General features: G+C 45.5%; 1 protein-coding gene across 2 annotated transcripts in view; it reads right to left on the bottom strand.

The window, feature by feature from the left end:
- The window catches only part of LTBP4 (latent transforming growth factor beta binding protein 4), a 214,842-nt gene that overhangs the window by 6,866 nt on the left and 181,056 nt on the right, over positions 1 to 26,920 (bottom strand). Inside the window, exons 21-32 of one of the 2 annotated variants that reach the window (XM_075323655.1) lie at positions 23,769 to 23,894; positions 23,525 to 23,647; positions 23,314 to 23,445; positions 21,213 to 21,341; positions 18,320 to 18,451; positions 18,049 to 18,174; positions 15,037 to 15,180; positions 14,687 to 14,896; positions 12,455 to 12,517; positions 12,216 to 12,344; positions 1,649 to 1,792; positions 1,377 to 1,529 (exon numbers count right to left, since the gene is read on the bottom strand). In XM_075323655.1, coding sequence (XP_075179770.1) covers positions 1,377 to 1,529; positions 1,649 to 1,792; positions 12,216 to 12,344; positions 12,455 to 12,517; positions 14,687 to 14,896; positions 15,037 to 15,180; positions 18,049 to 18,174; positions 18,320 to 18,451; positions 21,213 to 21,341; positions 23,314 to 23,445; positions 23,525 to 23,647; positions 23,769 to 23,894 — 1,611 coding nt within the window. The remainder of the gene's footprint in view (positions 1 to 1,376; positions 1,530 to 1,648; positions 1,793 to 12,215; positions 12,345 to 12,454; positions 12,518 to 14,686; positions 14,897 to 15,036; positions 15,181 to 18,048; positions 18,175 to 18,319; positions 18,452 to 21,212; positions 21,342 to 23,313; positions 23,446 to 23,524; positions 23,648 to 23,768; positions 23,895 to 26,920) is intronic. The other variant, XM_075323656.1, reaches the window with a different exon arrangement.

The following is a 26,920-nucleotide window of genomic DNA, read 5'->3' as shown; positions in this document are numbered from 1 at the left end:
GTGATGAGCGGGCACTACCATGCTCGGGTGCTCAGTACTCGTAACTAGTGATGAGTGGGCACTACCATGCTCGGGTGCTCAGTACTCGTAACTAGTTATGAGCGGGCACTACCATGCTCAGGTGCTCAGTACTGGTAACTAGTGATGAGCGGGCACTACCATGCTCGGGTGCTCAGTACTCGTAACTAGTGATGAGCGGGCACTACCATGCTCGGGTGCTCTGTAGTCGTTAGTAGTGATGAGCGGGCACTACCATGCTCAGGTGCTCAGTACTCGTAACTAGTGATGAGCGGGCACTACCATGCTTGGCTGCTCTGTAGTCGTTAGTAGTGATGAGCAGGCACTGCCATGCTCGGGTGCTCAGTACTTGTAACTAGTGATGAGCGGGCACTACCATGCTCAGGTGCTCTGTAGTCGTAACTAGTGATGAGCGGGCACTACCATGCTCGGGTGCTCTGTACTTGTAACTAGTGATGAGCGGGCACTACCATGCTCAGGTGCTCAGTACTCGTAACTAGTGATGAGCGGGCACTACCATGCTCGGGTGCTCAGTACTCGTAACTAGTGATGAGCGGGCACTACCATGCTCGGGTGCTCAGTACTTGTAACTAGTGATGAGCGAGCACTACCATGCTCGGGTGCTCAGTACTGGTAACTAGTGATGAGCGGGCACTACCATGCTCGGGTGCTTAGAACTCGTAACTAGTGATGGGCGGGCACTACCATGCTCGGGTGCTCAGTACTCGTAACTAGTGATGAGCAGGCACTACCATGCTCGGGTGCTCTGTAGTCGTAACTAGTGTTGGGCGGGCACTATCATGCTCGGGTCCTCGTTACTCGTAACTAGTGATGAGTGGGCACTACCATGTTCAGTACTCATAACTAGTGATGAGCGAGCACTACCATGCTCAGGTGCTCGTAACTAGTGATGAGTGAAAACTACCATGATCGCTACTTGTGACAAGTAGTTGGATGCTTGGATGGGCGCAAAATCTTCAGTAAAAATGCTTGAGTTCCCCATAGAGTTCCATTATACTCGGTACATGAGCATCCAACTGCTTGTTATGAGCATCTGATCATAGTAGTGCTCGCTCATCACTAGTTATCACTTATTCACGTCAGAAAGGAGCAGGGGCCATGCTTGCGTGCTATCACTTTATTCCCCATATAAGACATTGTCATTCCCCATTAATCTACTACCCCCTATGCACTGGGTAGGTGAGGATAGTGAAATTTGTGTGGGACTCCCCACAAGTCGCCAGAAATGGGGGATTATTTTTCCCTGGCTTGCACAGCTGCAGCCTGGAGAAGGGGAGTGGATCCATCTGGTTGCTCTGGCGCCCTGCAGCACCTGCTAAGTCTATAGCTAAGCGTACCTGAGTCTCTGGCTGGGCAAAGAGCACAATTCATGCCCCAGGCTTCACCATACAGGCAGCAGCATTCTGTGTATGTTGTCTGTCTCTCCATTAGAAGGCGCTTACACACCAGATCTGCTCCCACCGTTCGCCAGCACAAGGCCACAGTATTTTCTAAGGGACAAGAAAATGTAATTATCATCAGCCTCATCAGGCGGGATCTTCCCAATTCAATTGCTAAGGTGAAATTGCTTATAATTAGACATTTGTGTAGTTTTTTGCGGTGCACTCGCCTGTGGCCTGGCTGGTGTTGGTGATGCATCTTCTTAGGGTTGTGTCCAGCACCAGTGGGGGATTACATGTGCAGAAATAGGACCCCACTGTATTTATACAGTTACCACCCTCACATACATCTTCTTCCTGGCATTCATCATTATCTGCAAGTAAAAAAAATATATACATATTTACACTGATCATAAAACACAAAGGTTTGCACTTTATCCCATCAACATTTTTCGATATTTTTTTTTTTTTTTTTTTTTTGCATTGGTCATTGAAAGAAAAGAGCAGAACGATTTTCTATAATATTTAGCGCTTTGTCCAGGTCAATCTTAGGAAGAAATTTCCATTAAAAGGTTATCAAGAATTAGAAAGAAGCCTTTTTTTGGGTGCAGAAATAGCGCCACTCACATCCATAGCCTGTGCCTGCTATTGCAAAGGCTCAGCAGGAGGAATCTGGCTCAAAAATCAACATGGACTTCTATTTTTTTTTACCAGGCTCCTCAGGAAGAAAAACCGAAAAGTTCAAAAAACTCTTCCAATTAACAGTAAAATCGATTTCAAATGAAATGAATAGGAAGATGTTCCACCCCCCCCCCCCCCCGCCCCGAGGCAGTATCTGAAGTGGATCTGCTCAAAAACCTCTTTGAGGCCTGAAACACACGTCCGCAAAAAACACGTGCGTGTCTCGCGGTCCTTTTTTTTCGGGTCCGTGTTCCGTTTTGGATGTCTGTTTCTCCGGTACGTGTGACATGAGTGTGATGGCGTATGCTTGCCGTGCGTGCGTATTGAATGTCCTTGTATGCGTGAGTTACGTACGTGTGCAGTCCGTGTGTCTTGAGCCGTTTCACCATTTTTTTTTTTTAAAAAAAAAAACACCGGGACCGTATGGAAAACACACGTCCGTGTCCATTGTCTTTAGCGGGTCCGTGTCTGCGTGATACCGGTGAAACGCGGACATGTCATCCGTGTGAAAAAACGCACACACGTACAAACCACACGGACACATGTTCCGTGTGCCTTTACGTGTGTGTGCCGTGTTACCATAGGGTAACATTGGTGCACGTGTGTTTGTGCCGCCGGTACGTGTCAAAAAGTCCCAAACACGTACCGGCGGCACGGATGTGTGTTGCAGGCCTGAGAACCCGGCCTTACTGTGTGTTCACACTACATCTTTTTTTCTGGCTATGACCCCATTTCATTAAGGTTTTTACTCCGGAAATCTAGTTTGAAACAATTTGATAAGTCGAAAAAAAAATTGTGTAACTTTTGGCATCTTCACACCAGTTTTGGTGAGCTCTTCAAACAAATGGTCAAAGATGGGGCATGGCGGCACCCATTTGTCTAATTCATGATATTTGTGGCGAGGTGCACGTCACTTTTAAGACCTGCCTGATTCAGTAAGCGGCACTTCAGTCTTTTTCCATCTGTCACAATCCGTTGCCTTGAGAAAATACGGTATCGTGCAAATATTTTGCAGGTTTCAGTTTTTTCCACATAGACTTCTGTTGACGACGGATGGCCTTGGCGTTGCATCCGCTGCGCGACGGATCAGTCGTGGAATGACTGACCGTCGGGCGAAAGGAACTGACACTAAAGTTTTTTGGAGCGTCAAAAAACGCAATGCGCAGGATTCCGTCGCAATCCGTCAAGAGGTATAATGGATGTCTATGGTGCTGGATTCTGCTGTAATCGGTCACACGACGGAATCCAGTGCTGGATTCCGTCATGTTCTACTGAGCATGCCCAGCATGTCTGCCACTCCCATTGGGCTGTCCCAAAAACAAAGGGATCACGACGGATCCGTCGTAAAACGGACGCACAACGAATGAATGGAATCCTGTGAAATAACTCATCCGTTGACGGCTAAAAAAACCGACGGATCCGTCGTTCAGTCGCAACGACGGACCTGGCAGAGTTGAAACGATGGAAGTGTGAAATTAGCCTAAATGAGTCAAGTGCTCCTGACCCGTAATCAAGACTGGGGTGAACTATGTTGGCCCTGATAATTGTGGCCTAGTGAAAACTGCTTCAGGAAATGGTCCTTCTTTGGAAAGTTTTTGGAGGAGTTTTATGTCTCCTTACGTGGTTTGAACAGTTTTTCTTTTTGCATATTACTGATTTGACAGAGCCTACTTGACCTTTTGAATGTTTTCGTAAACGATTCTTCTGATATTTTTAGCTGAGGAGGCACTCAAAAAAGTCCAAAAATAGGTGCTATGTGAACATACCTTTATAGAATAAAGATCTAAGAATAAAGATTCACAGGCACTAAAGGACATGTATGGGTTGAGTGCTAGACAATGGATCCTGGCACTAGCAGAAATACGCCATATTATTTGTACGAGTGCAGAGTCAAAATCACTAACAGGTAACATGGTATTAAGAAATACTAAAACCTACTTCAGATATGATCAGTCAAGATAGGATAGCGCCCCCATATCTGACTTTCTTTATTATGCCAACGTTAATCGTTAATGTAATGCTTGCGGCCAGTGTAGGGGCAGCAAGCAGGATTAGTGGATCCACCGGATCACAGGAGGTACCCGGGCTTACCCCTTAATGAGAGGGGCAGTACAAACCGCCCACAGCGAGGCAGACGCCAGGTTCCACTCCCAGCGCAGTCTCCGACACTGTGGCAGCTGAGCCCCAGGACAGGAGACGGACTCCGGTTCAGGTAGAATGACTGAGGTAAGCTGAACAGGCGGGTATGGACAGGAACAGTGGGCACACCAGGGACAGGTAGGTATGGGAAGGCCGGTACAGGGTGACTGACACACAGATAGTGAGACAGAAGTTCAGGACCTGACAACTAACTATGTAACAGATTGGAGACTGACTGTCTAAATAGAGGTGTTGCACAGGCACCTCCCCTAATGGGAAGGTGCCTTAAATACACTGTGCCCCCTAGCAAATGGCTGAGAGACATTTCCTGGAAATAGCATGCCGGCCCTTTTTTTTTTTTCCAAAACGTTTTTTATTGATTTTTCAAATTTGTAAAAACATAACAAGTATCATTGCAAAAGAAGAACATTCGTCTGACAAAATGTGACATAGAGGTGGGTGATACACCAATTTGGAGTTCCATGTTGCTGTTCGATTTAAGATAGTATACAGTAACATTAAACCAAAACAGAGGTAATGAAATATAATATAACATATGCAATACAATTCGTTAAATCTCTGTGTCGTCCCTGAATGATTTCAATTTTGCTAGCGTGTCTTGGTATTCCCAACCGTCTCGTCTCCCCCTCCCGCCAGAGCCCCCTCCTAGGTGATTCTCAGTTTACCCAGGCTGTCCTGGATATCGCTCAGGATATACCACTCCGAGTGAACAAAAGGTGCCATCAGGTTAATTATTTCTCCCTGTGTGAATTGGCTTTCAATAAAATGTCTCCATCTCACAAAAAACTTGGCTGTCAACCCATCTTTATCCCTCTCCACTTCTAGTTTTTCCCACTTCAGAAGGTTGTGTAGTTCGCCCACAACCTCCTTTATGGATGGGCCCTCCCTTTGAATCCAGTGTTTTAAGATGCAACGCTTAGCTATCATGGCTATGTCATGCGTTATTGCGTATTTCCTCTTTTCCTGCGTACTCGGTCCTCCTCCTACTCCTCCCTCAAAGGAGTGGAAAATCCACACCATTAAGTCTAGTTTGCTGAAAATTCCCCATGTTGACTGGGTAAATAGTCTGACTTGGTTCCAGAACCTAGCGATTGTCTCACATTCCCATAGCCCATGCAGCATATCCGTTTTTTCTTTTTGACACTTAGGACACCACCTATCCCTACCTGGTATGTTGAAACCTATAATGGCCCTATGTAGAATTCTGAATTGAGTGTCTCTCCATCTCTCATTGGTAATATGTTTTCGCACTTGTACCCATCCTCTCAGTATATCATCCACCACTTCTTCCCTTCCCAATTGTTTCCCCCACGCTTTTAAAGTCCGACTATCCTCCCGTGAGATAAGCACCCCCCTTAGCGATCGATAAATTTTATAGACATTTATACTTGTTACATCACATTCCAGTAACTCATCAATCGAACTTCTGTTCAGCTCTCTTCCAACCACACCCAGGTCTCCTATTATTCCATGTTTCAATTGTTCATACTGGATGACATGTGAGCTATTAAGGTTGTACTTATCCAACACTTCCCGACCTGTCATCCACCTCCTGTCCTCCACATTCATAACATCTATCATTCTCCTGACTCCCCTCTCTTTCCATCTAGTAAATAGCTTGTTTTCTCGTCCCAGGGGAAAATTTGGGAATGCCCAGGGGTTCAAGTACTTGGACACTTTCCATGAGAGCCCCAGTTTTTTCCTTACCGACTTCCATGTTAGCATGGTGTCTCGGAATATAATTGAGTTCCTTATGTGCCCTTCAACCCTGGATAGTGGGGAGTGCAGAATGGACGTCAGATCCCACGGTGACGCATATTTAGTTTCCATCGCATGATCTGAGTGCCTACTCGTTCCTCTCACCCAATCAATTACATGCCTCATGATACATACAAGATTATACCCTTGGACATCTGGAAAGTTTAGACCTCCCTCCTCTGCTGACTTCATCAGCGTACGCAGCTTTATTCTGGGTTTCCTTCCCCTCCACAGAAATTATGTATACGCGGAGTTGAGCTTATTCACATCCTTTAGTTTTAGCAATAGCGGGATTGTCTGGAAGGGATACAGCAGCCTAGGAAAGCTCATCATTTTTATCAGGTGACATCTTGCCAGTAATGGAAGTGGCAGACCTTTCCATCCCTTTAATTGAACTATAATTTTCCTGATTAGCGGTCCATAATTCAAGTTATAGATTGTTTCCACCGATCTTCCTATATGCACTCCCAGGTATTTAATTGAAGATTGTGCTATAGGAATTCCACATAGACAGCCATCCCTTATTTGTCCCCCCATTGTCCCATGATGCCCCTTTAGGAACATGATCTCGCATTTTTTTTTGTTCAGTTTGAAACCGGAGAATGAGCCAAATTTTTCAATCAAGGCAAGAGTCTGTGGCAAATCCGCACCGGGGTCCCCCATATAAAGTATGATGTCATCAGCAAAAAGCGCTGTCTTTACTTCTGAACCCCTTATCTTGATTCCTTTAAAGCTATTTTGTCCCTGTAGTATTCTTGACAACGGCTCGATTGCCAGGTTGAATAAAAGAGGAGATAATGGGCAGCCCTGTCTTGTTCCCTTCATCAAAGGGAACACGTCTGATAGAAAGCCCGGAGTGTGTACCCTAGCTCCTGAGTTGGCATAAAGGTTTCTAATGTAAAGTCTCATCTTGCCTACAATCCCTATGGCCTCCATTACCCTGTCTAAACACCCCCAATTTACATTATCAAACGCTTTTTCTGCGTCAAGTGTAACTAGGGCAGGTCTAGCCCCTCCCTCAGTGAGACCCAGTCTAACCGCGTCTACCACTAGAATTGTCTTTCGGATATTGGTAACGGCATTTCTCCCCTTAATAAACCCCACCTGGTGATTCGTAATGATTCTAGGTAAGATCTCGGCCAGTCTATTAGCCATGATCTTGGACATAATTTTTAAATCCTGATTTATGAGCGATATAGGTCTATAACTAGAGGGATCATCCAGGTCCTTGGTTCCCTTGGGGAGTAATTTAATATATGCTATGTTGGAATTTTTGGGTATTTCCGCCCCTCCCAGGAAAGCATTAAAGACTGAGGTTAGATCCGGCGAGATCAGATCCTTCAGAGCCTTATAGAATTCACTATTGAAACCGTCAGGTCCCGGTGCCTTGTTGGTGTTAAGCTCCCCAATTGTTCTCGTCACCTCCTCTACTGTGATATCTGCGTTTAAGGCACTCAAATCTTCCTCCGTCAAGCTAGGCATTTGGGCTTGTCTTAGCCACTCTGCCTCATCAGTCATGTCCTTAGGATCCGTAGTCACCTCTCCCCCCTTTGTTTTCAGTTTAGAGATCACTGTCATCTTTCTGCTGCCCCTTGCCAGATTGGCCAACATCCTTCCCGCCTTGTTGCCAAACCTATGTAAGTCAACCTCCTTGTGCGACCAGAATAGTTGTTCCTTTTTTTTGGCCCATTCGTCAAATCCCTCTTTTGCCTCCAGCCATCTGCCTTTTGTCATGGGAGATCTATTTGTCACATAATTTGTATATGCTACCCGTACTGCTTCACTATGGAAATTATAATTCTCATTGGTTTTCCGTTTGATCATGGCTGCGTACCCCACCAGACGGCCCCTTAGGACCGCTTTTGCCGTTTCCCAAAATATCACTGGGGACTCTCTATGTTCCTTATTGTCCTCTGCGAATTCTCCCCACCACTCCTGTAGCACCTTGTGGAAATTATCTTGCCTGAAAAGGAACGATGGGAATCTCCATATGATATCTGTACCTCTCCTGAATTTCTCTCTAATGCCCAATCTCACCGGACTATGATCAGAGATCACCATATTCTCTATCACACAATCTTGCGTTCCACTCAGTAAGTCTTGCGAGATCCAGAACTGATCAATACGTGACCAGCTATCATGAGGGTGAGAGAAGTGTGTATACTCTCTGTCATGTGGGTGAGTTAGTCTCCAGATGTCTTTCAGTCCTACGTCTTCTAATGTTACATCCCTATTGTCTAAACTCCTGCCCACATTAGCTGTCCCCTCCTCGCCCCTCCTCCTATCTTCAGCTGAGTCTGGGACGGTGTTAAAATCGCCTCCCACTATAATGTTAGCCTCCCCATCTGCTAATATGGTGGCCTTTATGTCATCATGAAATGTGATTTGTTGTGAATTTGGGCCATAGACATTATAAACACTGAGTTTACCCGCTGGACTAACGATTGTTAAGTGCTGCCACCTTCCATGGTCGTCTGCCTCATGTGCCACTACCTCATGACTGAATTGTTTATTTATTAGGATCATAGTGCCCGCTTTTCTACCTTGTGCCGCTGCCCCGTAAACGGTGCCCACCCAATGTTTCTTCATGCGGAAAAAGTCCTCCCCCCCTAAGTGGGTTTCCTGTAATAAGGCAATGTCTGTCTTTAGTCTTTTCAGATGTCTCAATATCATTGCTCGTTTGTTAGGTGATCTCAGCCCTTTAACATTCCACGTAGTTATCTGTATCATGTTTACCTGGGTATTCTGCTTTTACTACTCCCTCCCCTATGGGCCCCTGCATCAAGGAAGACGAGATGTTCGACACTAGAATCACAGTTGGTACCACAAAATCGACACTCCCTTTCCCCACCTTGCAAATATAACAAATACAACAAAAAGCATGTAACTGTAAAACATATTTTCCCTTCCGAGAAATCCACGGCGCTTCCCGCCACGTTGGTGAGCTCCCCTATTCCTAGCCAAAATATGTAGCTCCCTAATCACCCCCCAAAAAATATATGTCCTATCCCCGGACTAACTTGAATAAGCCTTTGAAAATTACGCAAAAATTAGCACAGTATGTCAAAACCTCAGCAAGATTCTCCAGTCCGACTTATCTCTGACTCCAGGTAGCCATCAGTCCGCCCAGAACAGGCCCACTTCATTTGAATTTGGATGATGTTCCTGGACAAAGGAGAAAAAGAAAAAAAGACCAAGGGGAGAGAACATGGAGAAAGAAAGAAGAAGAACAAAAAAAAAAAAAAAAAAAAAGAGAGGGGGGGGGGGGAGAGGACCCAGACTTTGGGATGTTTTCCTCTCTTTTCTCCCTTCCCCCTCCTCCTCTCACCTCCCCAACCCTCTCTCCGTAATGCATCCTCCTCAACGCCTCTCCCTGTTTGGGAAGAGAAAAAAAAAAAAAAAAAAACAGGCAAAAAAAGGAAAAACAATGAGCGAGTTCCAGTTCAGGTATCATGGTTTCTCTCCAAGGGTTGGTTCCTGTGTTCCAGGCGAGAATTATGGTGTCGACCCGGGCTTGGCCTCCTTTCCTCCCTGGTCTCGACTTGCTTTTGTCCCCCAAGACGTCCCACATCTCTTCCTGAGCTTGTGGGGGATCCTCTTCTATTATTCCCTTCTCCACTAGCTCCTTTTTCTTGCCTTTCTGACCTAGTCTTGTTGAGCTCTGCCATGAGAATGTTTTCTGCTTCTTTGTAGTCCTTGTAGTATACAAACGAGCCATTGGGGTTTCTAACTTTCAGTGTAGCAGGGTATAATAGCTGGCACTTTACTTTTTTGTTGTACAGAAATGAGCAAATTTTGGTAAATTCTTTTCTCCTTCTGGATACTTCCGCTGAATAATCCCCAAAAATTAGCAGTCTGTTGCCTTGATATTGTAGTGGACGCTTTCGTTCTCTAAAGGCCCTCAATATTTCCTCCTTATGCTTATAATCAAGGTACTTGACAATCACCTGTCTGGCTCTTATCGGGGTATTCTTGTTTGAGTTTTGGCCCTCTCCCTTATTCGCCTCCTGGTGTCTCAGTGGACCCACTCTGTGGGCTCTTTCAACTCTGAATTTCGCCTTTATGCCCAGGGCCTGCGGTAGCTCCAACTCGCATATATTATCCAACTGTCCAATCGACACAGACTCTGGCAACCCGACTATACGTAGGTTGTTTCGTCTCGATCTGTTTTCCAAATCGTCCGCTTTATCCTTCAAGTATTCATTAGATTTTGCTAGAGCTGCTATTTGTGCTTGCATAGCCAGTATTGTCTCCTCGGAGTCAGATATTCTCTGCTCTGATTCTGCCAGTCTAGAGGCATGGGCATTTATCTGTTTTTGCATATTAGCTAATGATGTTTGTATGGCTGCCTCAATAGCCACTTTAACCTCTTTTGACAAGTGTGATGTCACTTCTTCAGCCAGTTTTTTATAGTCCACATTAAGCTTTTGTGTGTACTTGTCTTGGCCTGCAGGTGGTGCTGTTTTCTTAGTTCTCTTTGTCTGGACTGGGCCACCACCTCCATCCCCCAATAGCTTGCAGGCTTGTGATGTTGGTGTAGTAGGCTGCTTTTTGTTTCCTTTGGAAGGGGTACTATGAATTCTTGCATTTGACTTCCTGTGAGTCTGAGTGGGATTAATCTCCCTGTGCTGTTTGTCAGTTTCATCCTCCAACACTGCTGTGTCTCTGAGCTGCCCTGCTTTGTCTGCATCCTCTCTCCCCTCTGCCTCCATATCCCCTTCATCCTCCCATTGCGATGCACCGTCATCAGTCCCCTGCATCCACCTCTCTCCTGCTGTGTCCTCCTGTGACTCCTCGCTCATATCTTCCTTATCTCCTGTCTCCTCGCTCATATCTCCCTTATCTCTCCCCTTCCAGCTCTGTGTTTGCTTTTCTGTGTCTCGCGCCATGTGTTCAGGCTCCTCCCCCATCAGGCTCGGCGCCATTATCTTATCTTCTCCCCTGTCCATATCAAAGCTTCTCCAGGCTGCCTCACCGCTCCCAGCACTTCTCAGGAGGTACCGTTCCATAGCTGTCTGCTTTAGGTAACCTCCTGTGCTGCTCTCTGTTTGGTGGCTCGTCCGGGGGGGTCTGTTTTTAGTCGGTTTCTGTGAGGGGTGGCAGGAGCTTCTCCTCTAAGCTTCCACCTCAGCCAGGACAGGAACCGGAAGTAGCATGCCGGCCCTTTAAGAGGAGGACCAGTGTGCGCACGCACGCATCTTAGGTGCACTCCTGGGAACCCTGTGTGGCATGTACAGGCCCTGGGAGGGGAAAGAGGCAGCAGCACACATGGATGGCCGGGGCAGTGTGGGGGAGGACACAACCTGGCAGGTGCAGTGAGTAAGTCGGCGTCTCTGCAGAGACGCCGCCACTACAGTTAACACAAGATCTCAACGCTGTATTTATTGCTATATAAGATTACATTAATCTTTTATGAGTCCTAGGTAGTGCTGCCCTTATATATTAGGGCTTGTAGGACAATGATGGTGGAGTGGGAATTTTCATCATGTACAATTAAGAGAATGTGAGCAGCACGGTGCTCAGTGGTTAGCACTGCAGTCTTGCATATCTGGGGTCCTGGGTTCAAATCCCACCAAGGATAACATCTACAAGGAGTTTGTATGTTCTCCCCATGTTTGCGAGGGTTTCCTCCCACACGCTATAAACATACTGATAGGGAATTTATATTGTGAGCCCCAATGGGACAGTGTTGTTGCTGTATGTGAAGCACTATGGCATTAAAGGGACTCTGTCAGAAAGTTTTTGCAATGTAATCTGAAGTCAGCATTCTGCAGGGGATAAAACAGAAAATCCAGCCCTGCATGTCTTATTTCACAGTCTCTTTACCTGCAATGTTAGTGTAAGCCTTTTATCTTTATCATTAGTGGATCTCAGCAGCTTGTGAGCTCTAGTCCGACTCCGCCCTCTTCTGTGATTAGCACCTTCTGTCTATGGTTTGGGCAGGGGTAGCCCTCCCAGCACTGCCTCATGCGAAATCTCAAATCATTCACTGTATTAGAACAGCTGCAGCCAGTAATCTAAGTGATACATCATTGGATTCACGATCTCTTTGCTTACATTATGCTGCTCTCAGATGAGGTAGAAAAAAACCTGCTGACTGATTCCCTTTAAGGGCACTATATAAGTGAATAAATATTACTATTATTATTATTTTATACAAATACTGGATCTTGCCACGTAGCATTATGTGAGCCTTACCTACACACTCCATTTGATGGACATCGTAGTAGTAGCCATTAGAGCAGTAACAGGCAAATAATGGATCCTTGTTAAGACATACACCTCCTTTGCACAATTCTTGTCCAAAGAGCTTGCACTCATCAACATCTTAAATAGAACAAATATAGTAAGTATATGATTATTGAGATAATAGGGCACCACAATACAACCTCAAACGATGCTGATCTTCAATACAGAATTGTATCCCTGGCACGTACCTTTGCTTCCTTGCCCTGACGTGATATAACCCACTCCATCAGGACACAACTTTCGGTATTCAGCTAAAAAAAAAAGAAAAAGACAATGAAAAAAGCATTTAGAACCGAAGCTGTATTAGATGTGATGGAGACTCCTGGGCAAATAATGCATGAAGGCCAAAAAGGCGAAGAAGAACTGCCATATAGTGTACTTCTCATATAATGGCGCCTATTACCACTACTATTCAGTGCCAAATAGAAGCATACGATGCCTACCTAAAATAACTTGTCACGCCTACATAATATATAGTTCCCAAATAACAGTACCAACAATACTACAACCAGTTCAATTCGTTCTTACAGTGCACAAGATTGGGGTACACTGTCTAAGGTGTCGGAAGATACTTAAAAGGCTACTTAAAATTCCCACCCACACGAGTTATCACCTATTCAGAGGATAGATGACAGCCTCCTGATCACTGGATGATGTATGACCACTAGAGCCCCCATCAATCCAGAGAACAAGCCCTGAAATAGCCAATGTGCTTGCCGTCCCATAGACAATGAATGGGGTGCTCCAATCTAATGGGGCATTTCAGAGACCTGTTTTTTTGGATCGGTGGAGATCTCAGCTGTCGGATTCTGAAAGATCGGCAGGTTTTCACTTATCCCGTTGATCGGTGATAATTTGGCCAGTTGGGAATAGCCCTTTAATGTCGGAGGCATTTGTCCTAATGCTTATGATTATCCTTATGTGTTGAAAAATGTCCTACTGACAAAGCCTCTAAAGATTTTCCGGCATGGTGGGACATTTCTTAGCCATGTACTTATTACATTTTTATAGTTTATATAATCAATTTCTACTAATTTACTACCTAATGATTCTGGAAATACTGCTTATTTAGAATGTGCAAGGGTAGGCTAGGCTATCCTAGGATTTTATTAGGATTTTCTTCACCTGGCACCTTCTCCTTGGAGAACATGCCCTGCCAGTATCCCTTATGGCTGCCATACACTTTAGATGAAAATGGGCCATTTGCTGATGGCCTAAATACATTACATACTATATTGGACAATCCTTTTGAGTTTTATCTAGTGTGTATAGCCTCTCCTCAAAAGGTTGTCCAGAGATGACTACTGATGACCATAGGATAGGTCATCAGTAGTGATGAGTGAGAGTGGTGACCACTACTTTTTACTAAACTGAGCATCAAAGTTTAAAAATGCTCAAGTTCCCATTGATTTCCATTACACTCGGTACTCGATTTGTGCTCAAGAACCCGATGCTTGATGGAGTAATGAGCAGTGGCGAGCATGCTCGCTCATCATTAGTTATCAGTAGGAGATCAATAGTGGGTCTGACACTCAACACCCTAATCAAACAACTGAATTTCACTCTGACACAGCAAATCGGAAAACAAACTGCAGTACATGTCCGCGGAGACTAAGCAATGGACATGACTGTTGGTCAGTGGGGGTCCCGGGTGTCAGACCCCTGCCAAATCTCATAGTGATGACCTATCCTGCTGATAGTTCATCAGTATTTTAGTCCTGGACAACTCTTTACTACTTCCCAGTGGGTGAAAGCCTTGGAGACATGTGTCTTTAAGTAAGCATGCTGTCACGATTCCTGTGTGCAGAGCATCTTGCCTTTGGAGATGCTCTGCTGCGCTTTGCTGAGTTACTGAGCTAGCAATTTGATTGTCAGCACTGGATTCCATGTTGGTGCTGATTACTCAGGTGTTCCAGCTCCCTGATCATTGCTCAGACTATTTACTGAGCATGCTCATCCAGAACTTCACCAGTTGTATTTTCTGGTTCTGCAGTTGTGCTGTTGTCTTGTATTCTGATCTTTGTTCTCTGACCCCAGACTGTTATTTGACTCCCCTCTGCCCACTCTCTGTTCCTGTCGTTACCTCCTACCCTTTGACCTCGGACGTGCACTCCTTGATTTTGGACCCTTGGATGTTGACCTGACTACACCTGTTTTCTCTTTGTGCTCATACGTGTCCTCCCGTTACCAGACCCCGGCTTTCCTGACTACTCTTCCTCCCATACTTCCCGTAAGTAGTGGCTAGCATCACACATGCTATACTGGTCGTAAGGAATATTAATACCTAGTGACATCAGGGGTGCTGAGATATGAGGATCAAATATTTAGATGTCATTCAAGTCTGGAGACACTGTAGGAACGGCGATACAATCCCGAAATTTAAACAAACCCTTCTAGAAAAGAGGTCTGCAAGATGTTACCGGATTCCATGCTGGGACATCTCTGAATTTGGCAGGCTTGTCCCCATCCTTTGCCGACTGTACAGCAACATTCGATCTGGCTGACATTCCTGGATAACACATTGTCACACACATTGGGGTCTTCCAGGTTGTAATAACATTCCTTAAGGCCTTGGGTAGGCACAAACTCTACCCTGGTTAAGGCGGTATTGCTTGGATATGCAGGACGCTCTGTCGTAATGAAGAAGAAGAAAAAAATAATGATAACTTTTTAAATATGAAAAGAAAATGTAAGAAACATCCAAGATCCAAACTGTCCACTAAACAATCGATCATAGTCCTACTCTCGAGATCTCCCGGGAGGCACTCACCAGCCGAGCTTGTCCGTATGCACTTTCCGGACATTGGGTCAAACTCTTCATTGCTGTTCGGACAGATGCAGAGGAAGGATCCTTCCACGTTCTCACATAGGGCTGTCCCGCATACACCTCGTAACGTCACACACTCATCAACATCTGGAAGGAAGGAGATACCAAGGTCATGTAACCCAAGATTCAGCCAAGTCAACATGTAATACTCCAAAAGAAAAAGAAGAACAGAACATGACTGCACAGCAGGCAACAAAATTATTTTTTAATTTTGGAACTCCAAAGGAGGTTGCTTCACCATAATTACGGTAAGTATATATGTCGCTTTGTTTACGGAATATTCAGCAAGAAACCTGAAACTTTGTCCGAATACGACCTCAGAAGAACAGCATACGTCAAATACTTCACTAAGAGATTTACAGCGACGATCCAGTCTTGGCGAAGACGATTAATCAAAACCCAAAACACATTAGCTGGAATTTATCATTGGTCTTAAAATTATCAATTTTGTAAGAGTAACAGGAGGAGGCATGTCTGACAGATTTACTATTGCTAAGAACAGAAGATGAGGCCAATTTTAGGATAACTCTGCACCTGCTCACACTGGACATATAATCCATGTGTTATCAAGGCATTTTTGAAGCCCTTTTTTGGGATGAAATATATTTTTGTAAGCCAATGGACATTGCACAAAATTTATAAAATGGAACACAGTGTATGTGGAGTTTGGCAGAAACCTAAAACAGCACAGGAACTTGTAAGTGGGGTGACAGAAACACCTGGGGATGGTCTTCAGATAGGGTTGGTTTGAATCGATTCGTACGTCGCATTCCGTCGGCCACAATGGTGGTCTGAGGCCACCGAACTGGAGCGTTTCTTACCTACTGGCATCCCTGGCTCTTCTTTTCATTAGCCAGCCTGGCGTGATGTCACTTAAGCCATTGCACCTCACCTAATCAATAGAAGAGCCGTGGATTTCGGTAGAACTCCCTTGTGGAGACCACAAACCACTGTTGTGGTCGATGGACTGGGATGTGACAATCTATACGCACCAAGTCTATCAATAGATGAAAATACAGGTTTGCTATGGCTAAAAGCAAAGAATCAGAAAAGAAAGTTGGGGGAGGGATGGGAACACATGGAAAAAGATATAATGTACCCTGCACAATCTCTACGTACCCTAAAGACATGGCAAATTGAAGGCATAAATATAGATACCAAAGGTAAATGAGGGCAGGCAACAGCAAAGCGAAGGTAAATGGAGCAGAAGTAGTGGGAAGGAAAAAGAAAACTCGGTTTTAGGCGCAAATATGTTGCGAACTGTTATTAAATTTGTCGCACAACATAAAAACGATGTAAAGAGTTGCAAGTTATTCTAAAAAATAATAATTGGACCCCCTAGAGTCTATAGGACAGCCCAAGATGAACCCAATTTATTACAAAGGCTTTAAGAAGCATAATCATGTCATTGACTAAGGCTGGTGTATACAACACTTTAACCTATTAATTGGAGCCAGTGCGGCAGATTTATTGACGATGTTCCAAAATGCTAACTCACGCTGATGCATTTAAAACATGACCTTTTTTAAGCTATCCACCCATGACACTGTCTAGAAAAGTGCAAAACATTGCCTAAAATATATAATGGATTTTGGGAAAAACAGAGAATATTTCCCCCATTTATTTATATTCCAGAAAGGGCACTTTGTACTGTAGGCTGACATAAAGAAGAAGATACTTTTTGGTACCATGGATGCTGTTATTGGTCTCTTCACTTTTGGATCTTATGGAGGATTGGATCATCTTCTTTTTAGCATACGTGTAACCATTACCTACATAGAAATGTATCTGTGGTGAGGCGCTGCCCTACACTAACTATTTTTTTGTATTTGAAACCACTTGATTAGCCGACATCTTATGTATATGGGATTGTGCCGACTTTCTCCTGACAGCAGGTGTTGAGCGAAAGAAGGATTGGGCATCTTGCATTTCAACATGTCTGATCATTTTGTTCTCAAGGAAATAAAATGATTGGGCAGCTTACAATGGCCACTGGCAGCAGAATTATCTGGCAGAGATTTCATCCCATCTCACTATTAAAGCACCACTCATAGCGTTTTGTTTTTTTTATTTCAGCTGTAGTGGTGCCTTAAAGGGAATCTGTCATCAGGTTTTTGCTCATCTGAAAGCAACATGATATAGGCAAAGAGACCCTGATTCCAGCAATGCATCACTTAGATTACTGGGTGCAGTGGTCCTGACACAATCAGTTTTTAGATTAGCCATGCAGCAGAGCTGAAATAGCTGCGTCCACCCACACTAGGCTCTGTATGTACAATGCAATAGACAGTGAACTGCTAATCACAGTCGGACACCATGGCAGAGCCAGCTAGTCACCGCACTGATAAGGTCCTAGTGATAAAACACTCAGTTTAAGTAAACATCAGCACAGGAAGTGGCATGTGACACATCGCTGAATTCTGTATTTTAACCCTTATAGCATGCTGTCCTCAGATTACATAGCAAACATCTGCTGACAGATTCCCTTTAAATCTAAGTCCCCTACCCCCGGTCTTATACACGCCACTGTCTTTATCTGTTTGCAATGTCGCTCCTTCCGGCAGCTCCAGTGTTTCATGGATTGAGCTGGAGATCACAAGTCAATACAAGTCTATGAGAGCCTCGTTCTGACTCTCATAGACTTGTATTGGGAGCTTGTGACGTAACTTCTGACTTCTGGCCATTCAGAAGTTATCGGCACAAGATGGCACTGCGGGACCGTAGCGGCACCAAAAATGGGTGAAAATTCCTGAGGGGGGTGTAAGACTCGGAGCAGGGGGCTTAGATTTAAAGCGCCACTCAAGCGCTAACAAAAAAATGCTGGAGTGGTGCTTTAAGGAATGATAGCTGTTGGCTGAACAAGAAATCTAAGTTGCATGTTCATCTTAAGTAGTAATTGTTCTTTATAATACCAGTACTATAGCCTATTATTTGGCCCAAAATGAAGGCACTCACCCACACAGCGCTGATCGCCCCTCTCCCCCTCATAGCCCTGGTCACACAGGCACTGGTAGGATCCAACTAGATTGAGGCACAAGGCGTGCTCACCGCAGACAGTCTTATTTAGACATTCGTCGATATCTGACACATGAACATACCCGGGGTTAGGACTCCAGCCAACATCCCTCCTTTATTAGTTTATGATTGCAAGATGGTAAAGCCACAGTCACACCACTATGTGCATAACCATTTCAGCCTATAAATGATGGCCAGCTTGGGTTCTCACCAGTACAGTCTCCAGAAGACGACAACTGATAGCCGGGCTCACAGTCACTTATGCATTTGTAGGATCCTGGTGTATTTTGGCATCGTAAAGATCCACAGATCGAATCTCCGTATTCCAAACACTCGTCTATATCTACATAAAGGAAAAAAACACATCTGTTTATTGAAATATTACAAAAGACCAGATATAAGAGTGCATAAAGCGGGCTTTACACGCTAGCGATGTCGCTGGTGAAAGCACCCGCCCCCGTCGGTTGTGCGTCACGGGCAAATCGCTACCCGTGGCGCACAAAATCGCTAACACCGGTCACACGTACTTACCTTCCTTAGCGACGTCACTGTGGCCGGTGAACCGCCTCCTTTCTAAGGGGGCGGTTCGCGCGGCGTCACAGCGGCGTCACTAAGCGGCCGCCCAAAAGAAGCGGAGGGGCAGAGATGAGCGGCTGTAACATCCCGCCCACCTCCTTCCTTCCTCATTGCCGGCGGCCGCAGGTAAGCTGATGTTTCTCATTCCTGCGGTGTCACACGTAGCGATATATGCTGCCGCAGGAACGACGAACAACCTGCGTCCTGCAACAGCAACGATATTTGGGAGTAGAACGTGTCAACGATCAACAATTAGGTGAGTAATTTTGATCGTTAACGGTCGTTCATGCGTTTCACACGCAACGACGTCGCTAACGAGGCCGGATGTGTGTCACGAATTCCGTGACCCCATCTCGTTAGCGATGTCGTTGCGTGTAAAGCCCCCTTTAGGGTACGTGCACACCACGTCTTTTAGATGCTGGTGTTCCCATATCTTTTTTTGAAGCACAAGATGCATCTTTTGTGACGTGTTCTCGGACAACTCTTGCGGAGGTTTCACTGCCTGCGTCTTTTCTACATTATGTATATAAAGTAGTGGCAGCTTCCAAGTGGAATCCCCTAGAAAAATGGGCCAGTCACTTTTTTAAGTCGCTTCATGGTTTTCTAAGCCTGACGCGGTTAAAATAAGTGACAAAAGATGGAGCATGTGCACAGAGTCATTTTGACATTGCTTGATAGTGTTTTTTTATCCATACAGATGTGAAGAAGGAAGAATTCATCATAGCAGAGGACACTCGGTGAAAGGAAGAATGATTTCTGGGGGAAAGGATTGGGGGATTTCTAAGCAAATATACTATGCAGAGGTGGTTTCTGCACCAAACCGGGTTTTTAGGTCAGCTTCAGTCCTCCTTATGGAAACAATGGTCATGGGTGCACGTAGACAGAGGAAAGAAGATCCAAGACAATGTCCAGGAAGCAGGAATCTATGGCAGACACCATCCAATTTTCCAAAGTGCTTTATTCCAATATCATGTGCAGTTAAAAGTAGCGGGGAGAGAGCCAGGTGCAGGCCCCCCAATGGACGACGGCCGTTTCGCACGTCCTTGTGCTTCTACGGGACCCATAGAGGATGTGCGAAACGGCCGTCGTCCATTAGGGGGCCTGCACCCGGCTCTCTCCCCGCTACTTTTAACTGCACATGATATTGGAATAAAGCACTTTGGAAAATTGGATGGTGTCTGCCGTAGATTCCTGCTTCCTGGACATTTCTAAGCAAAGCATATCACACGGCAAGGGGCGGACACTGATGGCTTGGGGCCCTTGTGCAAGAAATGTATATGGGCCCCCCATCTTTCATATGGAACAAACAGCAGATTATATATACTGTTTGTGCACTGGTGGACACAGACAGAAGGGGGACCCTTGCAAGAACAGTATATGGGCCCTTTTTAGTCCAATAACTCATCAAAATTCACAATTCCACCCCTTTGGAGGTAGAATTGGGCCACCTGACCTCTTGGGTCCCTGTGATATGGCTCTGTGACCAATGATATGTCTGCCCCTGCATATGGCTCTGTGCTCATGTTGCCCCGATAATTTCGATCCTCAATTATTTAAAGTTTTTCTCCTTTTTTGGGCAATAAAAATTGGAATTTTCTAATTCCTACATCGTAAATTTACATCATATAACCACAAAATTAATTTGAACAGGATATGAAATGCCATGCCCATGCATCAAAAAAATTCCAGGCAGAAAAACAAGTATGTGGTGGATTTTTACCATATTTACTCTACCCCCTTAAATGAAATCTTCAAAACAACCGCATGGAGCCAATAAATTTTGCAACAGAATCACTTCAGTGAGATCCACGGCTGAAAAATTCCACCACCCTACCCTAAGGCTGGATAAAAGAGACAGTGATCCATGCTGCCCGAATCATCGGCGCCATTAAAGGGGCTCACCACTACTTATTGATGGACGATCCTCAGGATAGGCTGGGAATATCAGATAGATGGGGGTCCACCATGCACCACCCCCATCAAACAGCTGTTCTGAGTGCCAGATGTCAGCAGTTGAAGAGCTTAAAGGGAACCAACCAGCAGGATTTTCATCTATAAAGTAAAGCCAGTGCTATACTGGGGCTAATATGCTGAATCTAAAAATACCTTTTGTTTTGAGATTGGATATTTTATTTCAGAAATATGTGCAAGTAAAAGTTCCAGCAATGCACAGGTTGATTGACAGGTGCAACAGGAAGGAAATACGAGGGTCAGGTCTTGCTCTCTATTCCCGCCCCTGTCTGTCTGCCTGAGCCGGAATTAACATCTATGACGGTGACAGGGGGAGGGAAGGTCAGGCAGGCAGGGTCTGAATACTTATGACCATGTGATATTTTAGTTTTTCTTGTTTAATAAATTTTCCAAAATTTGTACATTTCTGTTTTTTTTCTGACAAGATGGGGTGCAGAGTGTACAGTAATGAGAAAAAAATAACTTTTTTGAATTTACCAAATAGCTGCAATGAAACAAAGAGTGAAAACTGTAAAGGGGTGTGAATACTTTCCGTAGCCGCTGTAGATGTTACATACCTACACAATTCTGACCCTCACTGGACATCTCATGGCCCCAGTTGCATATACATCGGTAAGAGCCTACAAGATTCTCACAAACGGCGTTGTCTCCGCAGACCGTGGAGTTATTGGCGCACTCATTGATATCTATAGAATGATGAATACATTCATTAGCCTGTAATTTATTGGAAAATTAGAAGTGACGGATGGCAGAGATGAATAGAATTGCAATCAGAATGGTTGCGATGAGTTATAGGGTTTTATCGCTATTGGAAAACTCGTTCCCTGACTGCAGTTTTGAAAAGAGAAAAAAGAACAACCCAGAAACCTGTGCTTTTCTCACCCTTCTTTGGTCCAGCTCTAAATGTCCACCGTTCCATCCAGGTGTCTGTTATTGTCTGCAGTGCAAACGTCACGTCAACAGTGCTGCAGCCGATCAGTGAGGGCAGTGTCTATGCCCAAGTTGATTACACGAGCTGCTGAACTCACTGATTGGCTGCAGCACTGTTGATGTGATGTCAGCACTGCAGACAATAGCAGACAACAGGAGCAGCACATAGTTAGAGATCAATGAGTGGAGCAACTGTGCCCAAGTTGACGACACAAGCTGCTGAGGTCACTGATTTGGCTGCAGCGCTCTTGACACGACATCAGCGCTGCAGACAATAGCAGACACTATCAGCGCATAGTTCGCGACCCGTCTGTGCCCAAGTTGACGATACAATTTGCTGAGCACGCTAATTGGCTGCAGCGCTGTTGACGTGACTTCAGCATTGCAGACACTCGGAGCAGCGCAGACTTAAGCGGGCATTATATGCTGCGATCTCACTAGCGATATCGCTAGCGAGCGTACCCGCCCCCGTCGGTTGTGCGACACGGGCAAATCTCAGCCCGTGGCGCACAACCTCGTTAGTCCCCGTCACATGCACTTACCAGCTCTGCGACGTCGCTCTGGCCGATGAACCGCCTCCTTTCTAAGGGGGCAGTTTGTGCGGCGTCACAGCGACGGCACACGGCATGTGACGGAAATAGTGCAGAAAATAGCAAAAACTAGGACCAGCGGATACTTAACAATCAGTGAGCGCAGCGTTAGTGCCCAAGATGATAAGAGCTGCTGAGCTCACAGATCGGCTGCAGCGCTGTCAACGTAACGTGAGCACTGCACACACTACGAGCCGCGGACATTCAGTGAGCGCTGCGTCTTTGCCCAAATTGACGTCACAAGCTACTGAGGTCACTGATTGGCTGCACAGCACTGTTGATGTGACGTCAGCACTGAAGACAAAGGCAGAGACTAGGAGCAGCGCATACGTAGCAATCAGTAAGTGCATTGTCTGTGCTCAACTTTACGATACGAGCTGCTGAGCTCACTGATTGGCTGCAGCGCTGTTGACGTGACTTCAGCATTGCAGACAATAGCAGACACTAGGAGCAGCACATACATATATATATAATAAATAATAAATATAATATATATATATAATATATATATATTACTATATTACTATATTACTATATATATATATAATACTATAATAATAAATAATAATAATAATACATACCGGTAGTGATCACTGAGCGCAGCGTCTTTGCCCAAGTTGACAACACGAGTTGCTGAGCTCACTGATTGGCTGCAGCGCTGAAAATGTGATGTCAACAGTGTAGAAAATCACAAAAACTAGGAGCAGCGGATACTTCAGTGCCCAAGTTGATGTTGATTCACAATGTTTTTGGCTCATCAATCGTGACTCTTTACATTTGGTGTCATTTCCCTCTAGTCCTCCCCCAGTATTTTTTGGAGTATGCCCAAATATTGCTGCATTTTTTGCAAGTTTTGATGACAAATTGCTACCTTTTGGAGCCAAAAGTCACAAAAGCCGTTCAACACAGAAAAACATGACGATTTTTTACTTTGCTCCACACCTTTGAATCACGTGTGCCATTTTCATGAATTTGGCGGCAAATATGTCCACTTTTATCACAAGACAACACAGGAAAGTGACCAACCCCTCCTTACCCCCCCCCCCCCCATATTGATTGATTCGAGCCTTGATGTGTATGGTCAGCCTCACAGAACAGGAGAAAGAGATAATGGACAGCACCAGACATGTGTCCTTACCTGCGCAGTCCCCGGAGGCCGTCAGTCTATATCCGCTATCACAGGACGCAATGCACCGATACGACCCCAGGGTGTTTTCGCAGGTTTGGGTGCCACAGAGGGCCGCTCCTCGCTCCTGGCACTCATTAATATCTGGAGGGCATATTCTATATTATTTCATGGTGTGATTATGTGACATCCATCCTCGGTGTGATGGACCGTCTTATCTTACCTATACAGTTGCTGTTGTCAGCGGTGGCTCTCAGACCGGTTGGACAGGCGCACTGGAAGGATCCCACCGTGTTGGTGCAGCGTCCTCCTTGGCAGAAGGTGCCCGTCTGACATTCATCCTTATCTTTTTTAAGAATACATCAATGATAAGGACCCTAGAAGTGAACTGGATGCCCCACTGACCCCGTGGCTTATACTGCACACGGCTGGTGGTGGGTGACTGCCCATTAAGTTTCTGTCCTTACCTACACACGATGAGCCGTCGGCGGTGGTGACGTAGCCCTCCGCACACACGCATCTGTAAGACCCCTCCGTATTCTGGCACTCGCCACGTGGGAAACAGAAGTCTCCTTCTAGACACTCATTAATATCTGCAGTACATAAAATATTTGGTAATTGCACCATAATCAATATTGAGTAATTGTTGATATAGTATATAGATGCCTTAGGGCGCAATATTGTTTATGTAAATACATGTTCTTTTGGTTAAAAAATAACTTTAATAAAATATTGCACCATCTGCCTCTTATAGCCACTGTCTATTGCTTCTCTGAAAATGAGTTAACTGAGAATCCATTAGTGAGCTCTCCCTGATGAGAACGTTTATAACTCTTGGTGCACCTGGCCCTATACAGATAAGACTCCACTCACCTCTATGGCCAATTCCCGTATGCTTATATTTCACCATCATGCAGCTATTGGCATGTGCCTGCTTCTGCTTTACCTTCTGGCCCTACCCTTACCTCCCTTCTTTTAAGCACCTCTTAGCTGATTTATCACCTCAAAGTTCAGTTGGACTTCCATGTAGTGATAAATCAGATGAGAGGAGCTCAATGTGAAGAAGAGAGGAGTTATAAACTTCTTAAGTCAGAACCAGCTCACTGACCGATTCTCAGTTAGCTCATTATTCAATCTGGAATAAACCATGCAAAGGCAAACTGTACATAATTTGTTTTTAAGAACTAGAATACTAAAATGGATTATATGCATTTAAGTAAAAATAAGTTACTTCTAAAAGTGCCTATATATTTTATTCTGTCCAACTGAATTTCAGTGTCACTGTTAGTCTAGATTGGCCATCGACATTTGTCAGGACCAGGAACCCTGCCAGTCATAGGATAGGTGATAAGTGTCTGATCACTGGGGGCTTGTCACACTAGGTATGGGGAAATACCGAGCGAATAGCAGAAAGGGAGGGGAGGGAAGGGAAGAAGGGAACCCTGAGTCTAGTGGAGGGGGAGATGGTGACCCTTGATAAAACCTTCTACTGGCCCCTGGCTCTCCTGATGTCCCTAGATAGGGTCTGCACCTATGTGCTGAGCAGGATACCTGGCCCTGGCTGACCCTGAACTGAGCCCTTGGTAATGAATGGATGGCATGAGCGCTAGTCAGCCCCACTAAAGCTGGGGTCACACTAAACGACAGCGACGTCGTTGTTATGTCACCATTTTCTGTGACGTAGCAGCGACCTTGTAAGTCGCTGTTATGATCGCTGCTTAGCTGTCAAACACAGCAGCCGAAGCAGCGATCATAACGACACGCGTCGCTGTGTTGCAACATGTGCAGAGAGCAGGGAGCCGCGCACACTGAGCGCTGGCTCCCTGCTCTCCTAGCTACAGTACACATCGGGTTAATTACACGATGTGTACTGCAGCTACATGTGCAGAGAGCAAGGAGCCGGCGCTGACAGCGTGAGAGCGGCGGAAGCTGGTAACGAAGGTAAATATCGGGTAACCACCTTGGTTACCTGATGTTTACCTTGGTTACAGCTTACCGCAGCTGCCAGACGCCGGCTCCTGCTCTCTGCTCGCTTCATTTCGTCGCTCTCTCGCTGTCACACACAGCGATGTGTGCGTCACAGCGGGAGAGCGACGACCAAAAAATGAAGCTGGACATTCAGCAACGAGCGGCGACCTCACAGCAGGGGCCAGCTCGTTGCTGGATGTCACACACAGCGACAGCGACGGGACGTCGCTGCAACGTCACAGAAAATGGTGACGTAGCAGCGACGTCGTTGTCGTTGTCGCTGTGTGTGACAGCACCTTAAGTCCTAAAGAACACACAGGGAAAGCAAACAAACAACTTATCTCCAATAAAATTGAGGGAGAGGAACTGCAAGATAAAACAACGTTTACCCAAATGATCACAAGCCGACTACTTGCAATCAAGACCGTATAGAAACTTAACTCTACCACCAGCAACATACCAAGGGGAAAAGCAGGTATATAAAGACACATAGGGTGAGGGATAATGATTAGTAGTCGAAAGGAAAAGATCTCTGCAGGGTCCTAAATGGGAAAAAGTAAATCTTAACAGAGAGAAACCCTTAGGGGTACTTTGCACACTATGACATCGCAGGTGCGATGCCGGTGGGGTCAAATCGAAAGTGACGCACTCTCGACATCGTAGTGTGTAAATCGTTTTAACTACGATTACCGAGCGCAAAAGCGTCGGTATCGTATGATCGGTGTAGTGTCGGTCATTTTCATTATTTTGGCTGCAGCGACGTTACAATGTTGTTCCTTGTTCCTACGGCAGCACACATCGCTGTGTATGAAGCCGCAGGAGCGAGGAACATCTCCTACCTGCGTCCCGTCTGCAATGCGGAAGGAAAGAGGTGGGCGGGATGTTTACGTCCCGCTCATCTTCGCCCTTCCGCTTCTATTGGCCGCCTGCCGTGTGACGTTGCAGTGACGCCACTCGACCCGCCCCCTTAGGAAGGAGGCGGGTCGCCGGCCAGAGCGACGTCGCAGGGCAGGTGAGTGCATGTGAAGCTGCCGTAGCGATAATGTTCGCTACGGCTGCTATCACATCATATTGCATGTGCGACGGGGGCAGGGACTATCGCGCTCGGCATCGCAGCATCGGCTTACGATGTCATAGTGTGCAAAGGGCCCCTTAGTCTAGGGGAGGGGGAGATGGTAATCCTGATAAAATCTTCCGCATGGCTCCTTTGACGTCCCTAGATAGGTTCCACACCTATGCGCCAAGCAGGATGCCTGGCCCTGGCTGACCCTGAACTGGGCCCTAGTTAATGAACGAGTGTGATGAGCGCTAGTCAACCCCACTAAGTCCTAAAAACAAACAGGGGAAAGCAAACAACTAATCTCCAAGAAGAGTAAAGGGACAGGGACAGCAACATACAACGTTTCTCCAGATGATTACAAGACAACTGCATGCAATCAAGACCATATTTAAACTGAACTCTATCACCAGCAACATACCAAGGGGAAAATAGGTATATAAAGACACAACAGCTGAAAGAAAAAGACCTCCGCAGGGTCTTAAAGAGGAAAGAGTAAACCCCAACAGAAAAGACACACAGAGGAAAGGATGAAATATGAAGGAGCAGTTTGAGCAGCCAAACACAGCGACCTTCTGTAGCCGGACACCACAG

This window comes from Anomaloglossus baeobatrachus, chromosome 9, assembly GCF_048569485.1.
Source record: "Anomaloglossus baeobatrachus isolate aAnoBae1 chromosome 9, aAnoBae1.hap1, whole genome shotgun sequence".
NCBI lineage: Eukaryota > Metazoa > Chordata > Amphibia > Anura > Aromobatidae > Anomaloglossus > Anomaloglossus baeobatrachus.
The sequence above is the reverse complement of the archived record's forward strand: the minus strand, read 5'-3'. Positions and strand labels throughout refer to the sequence as shown.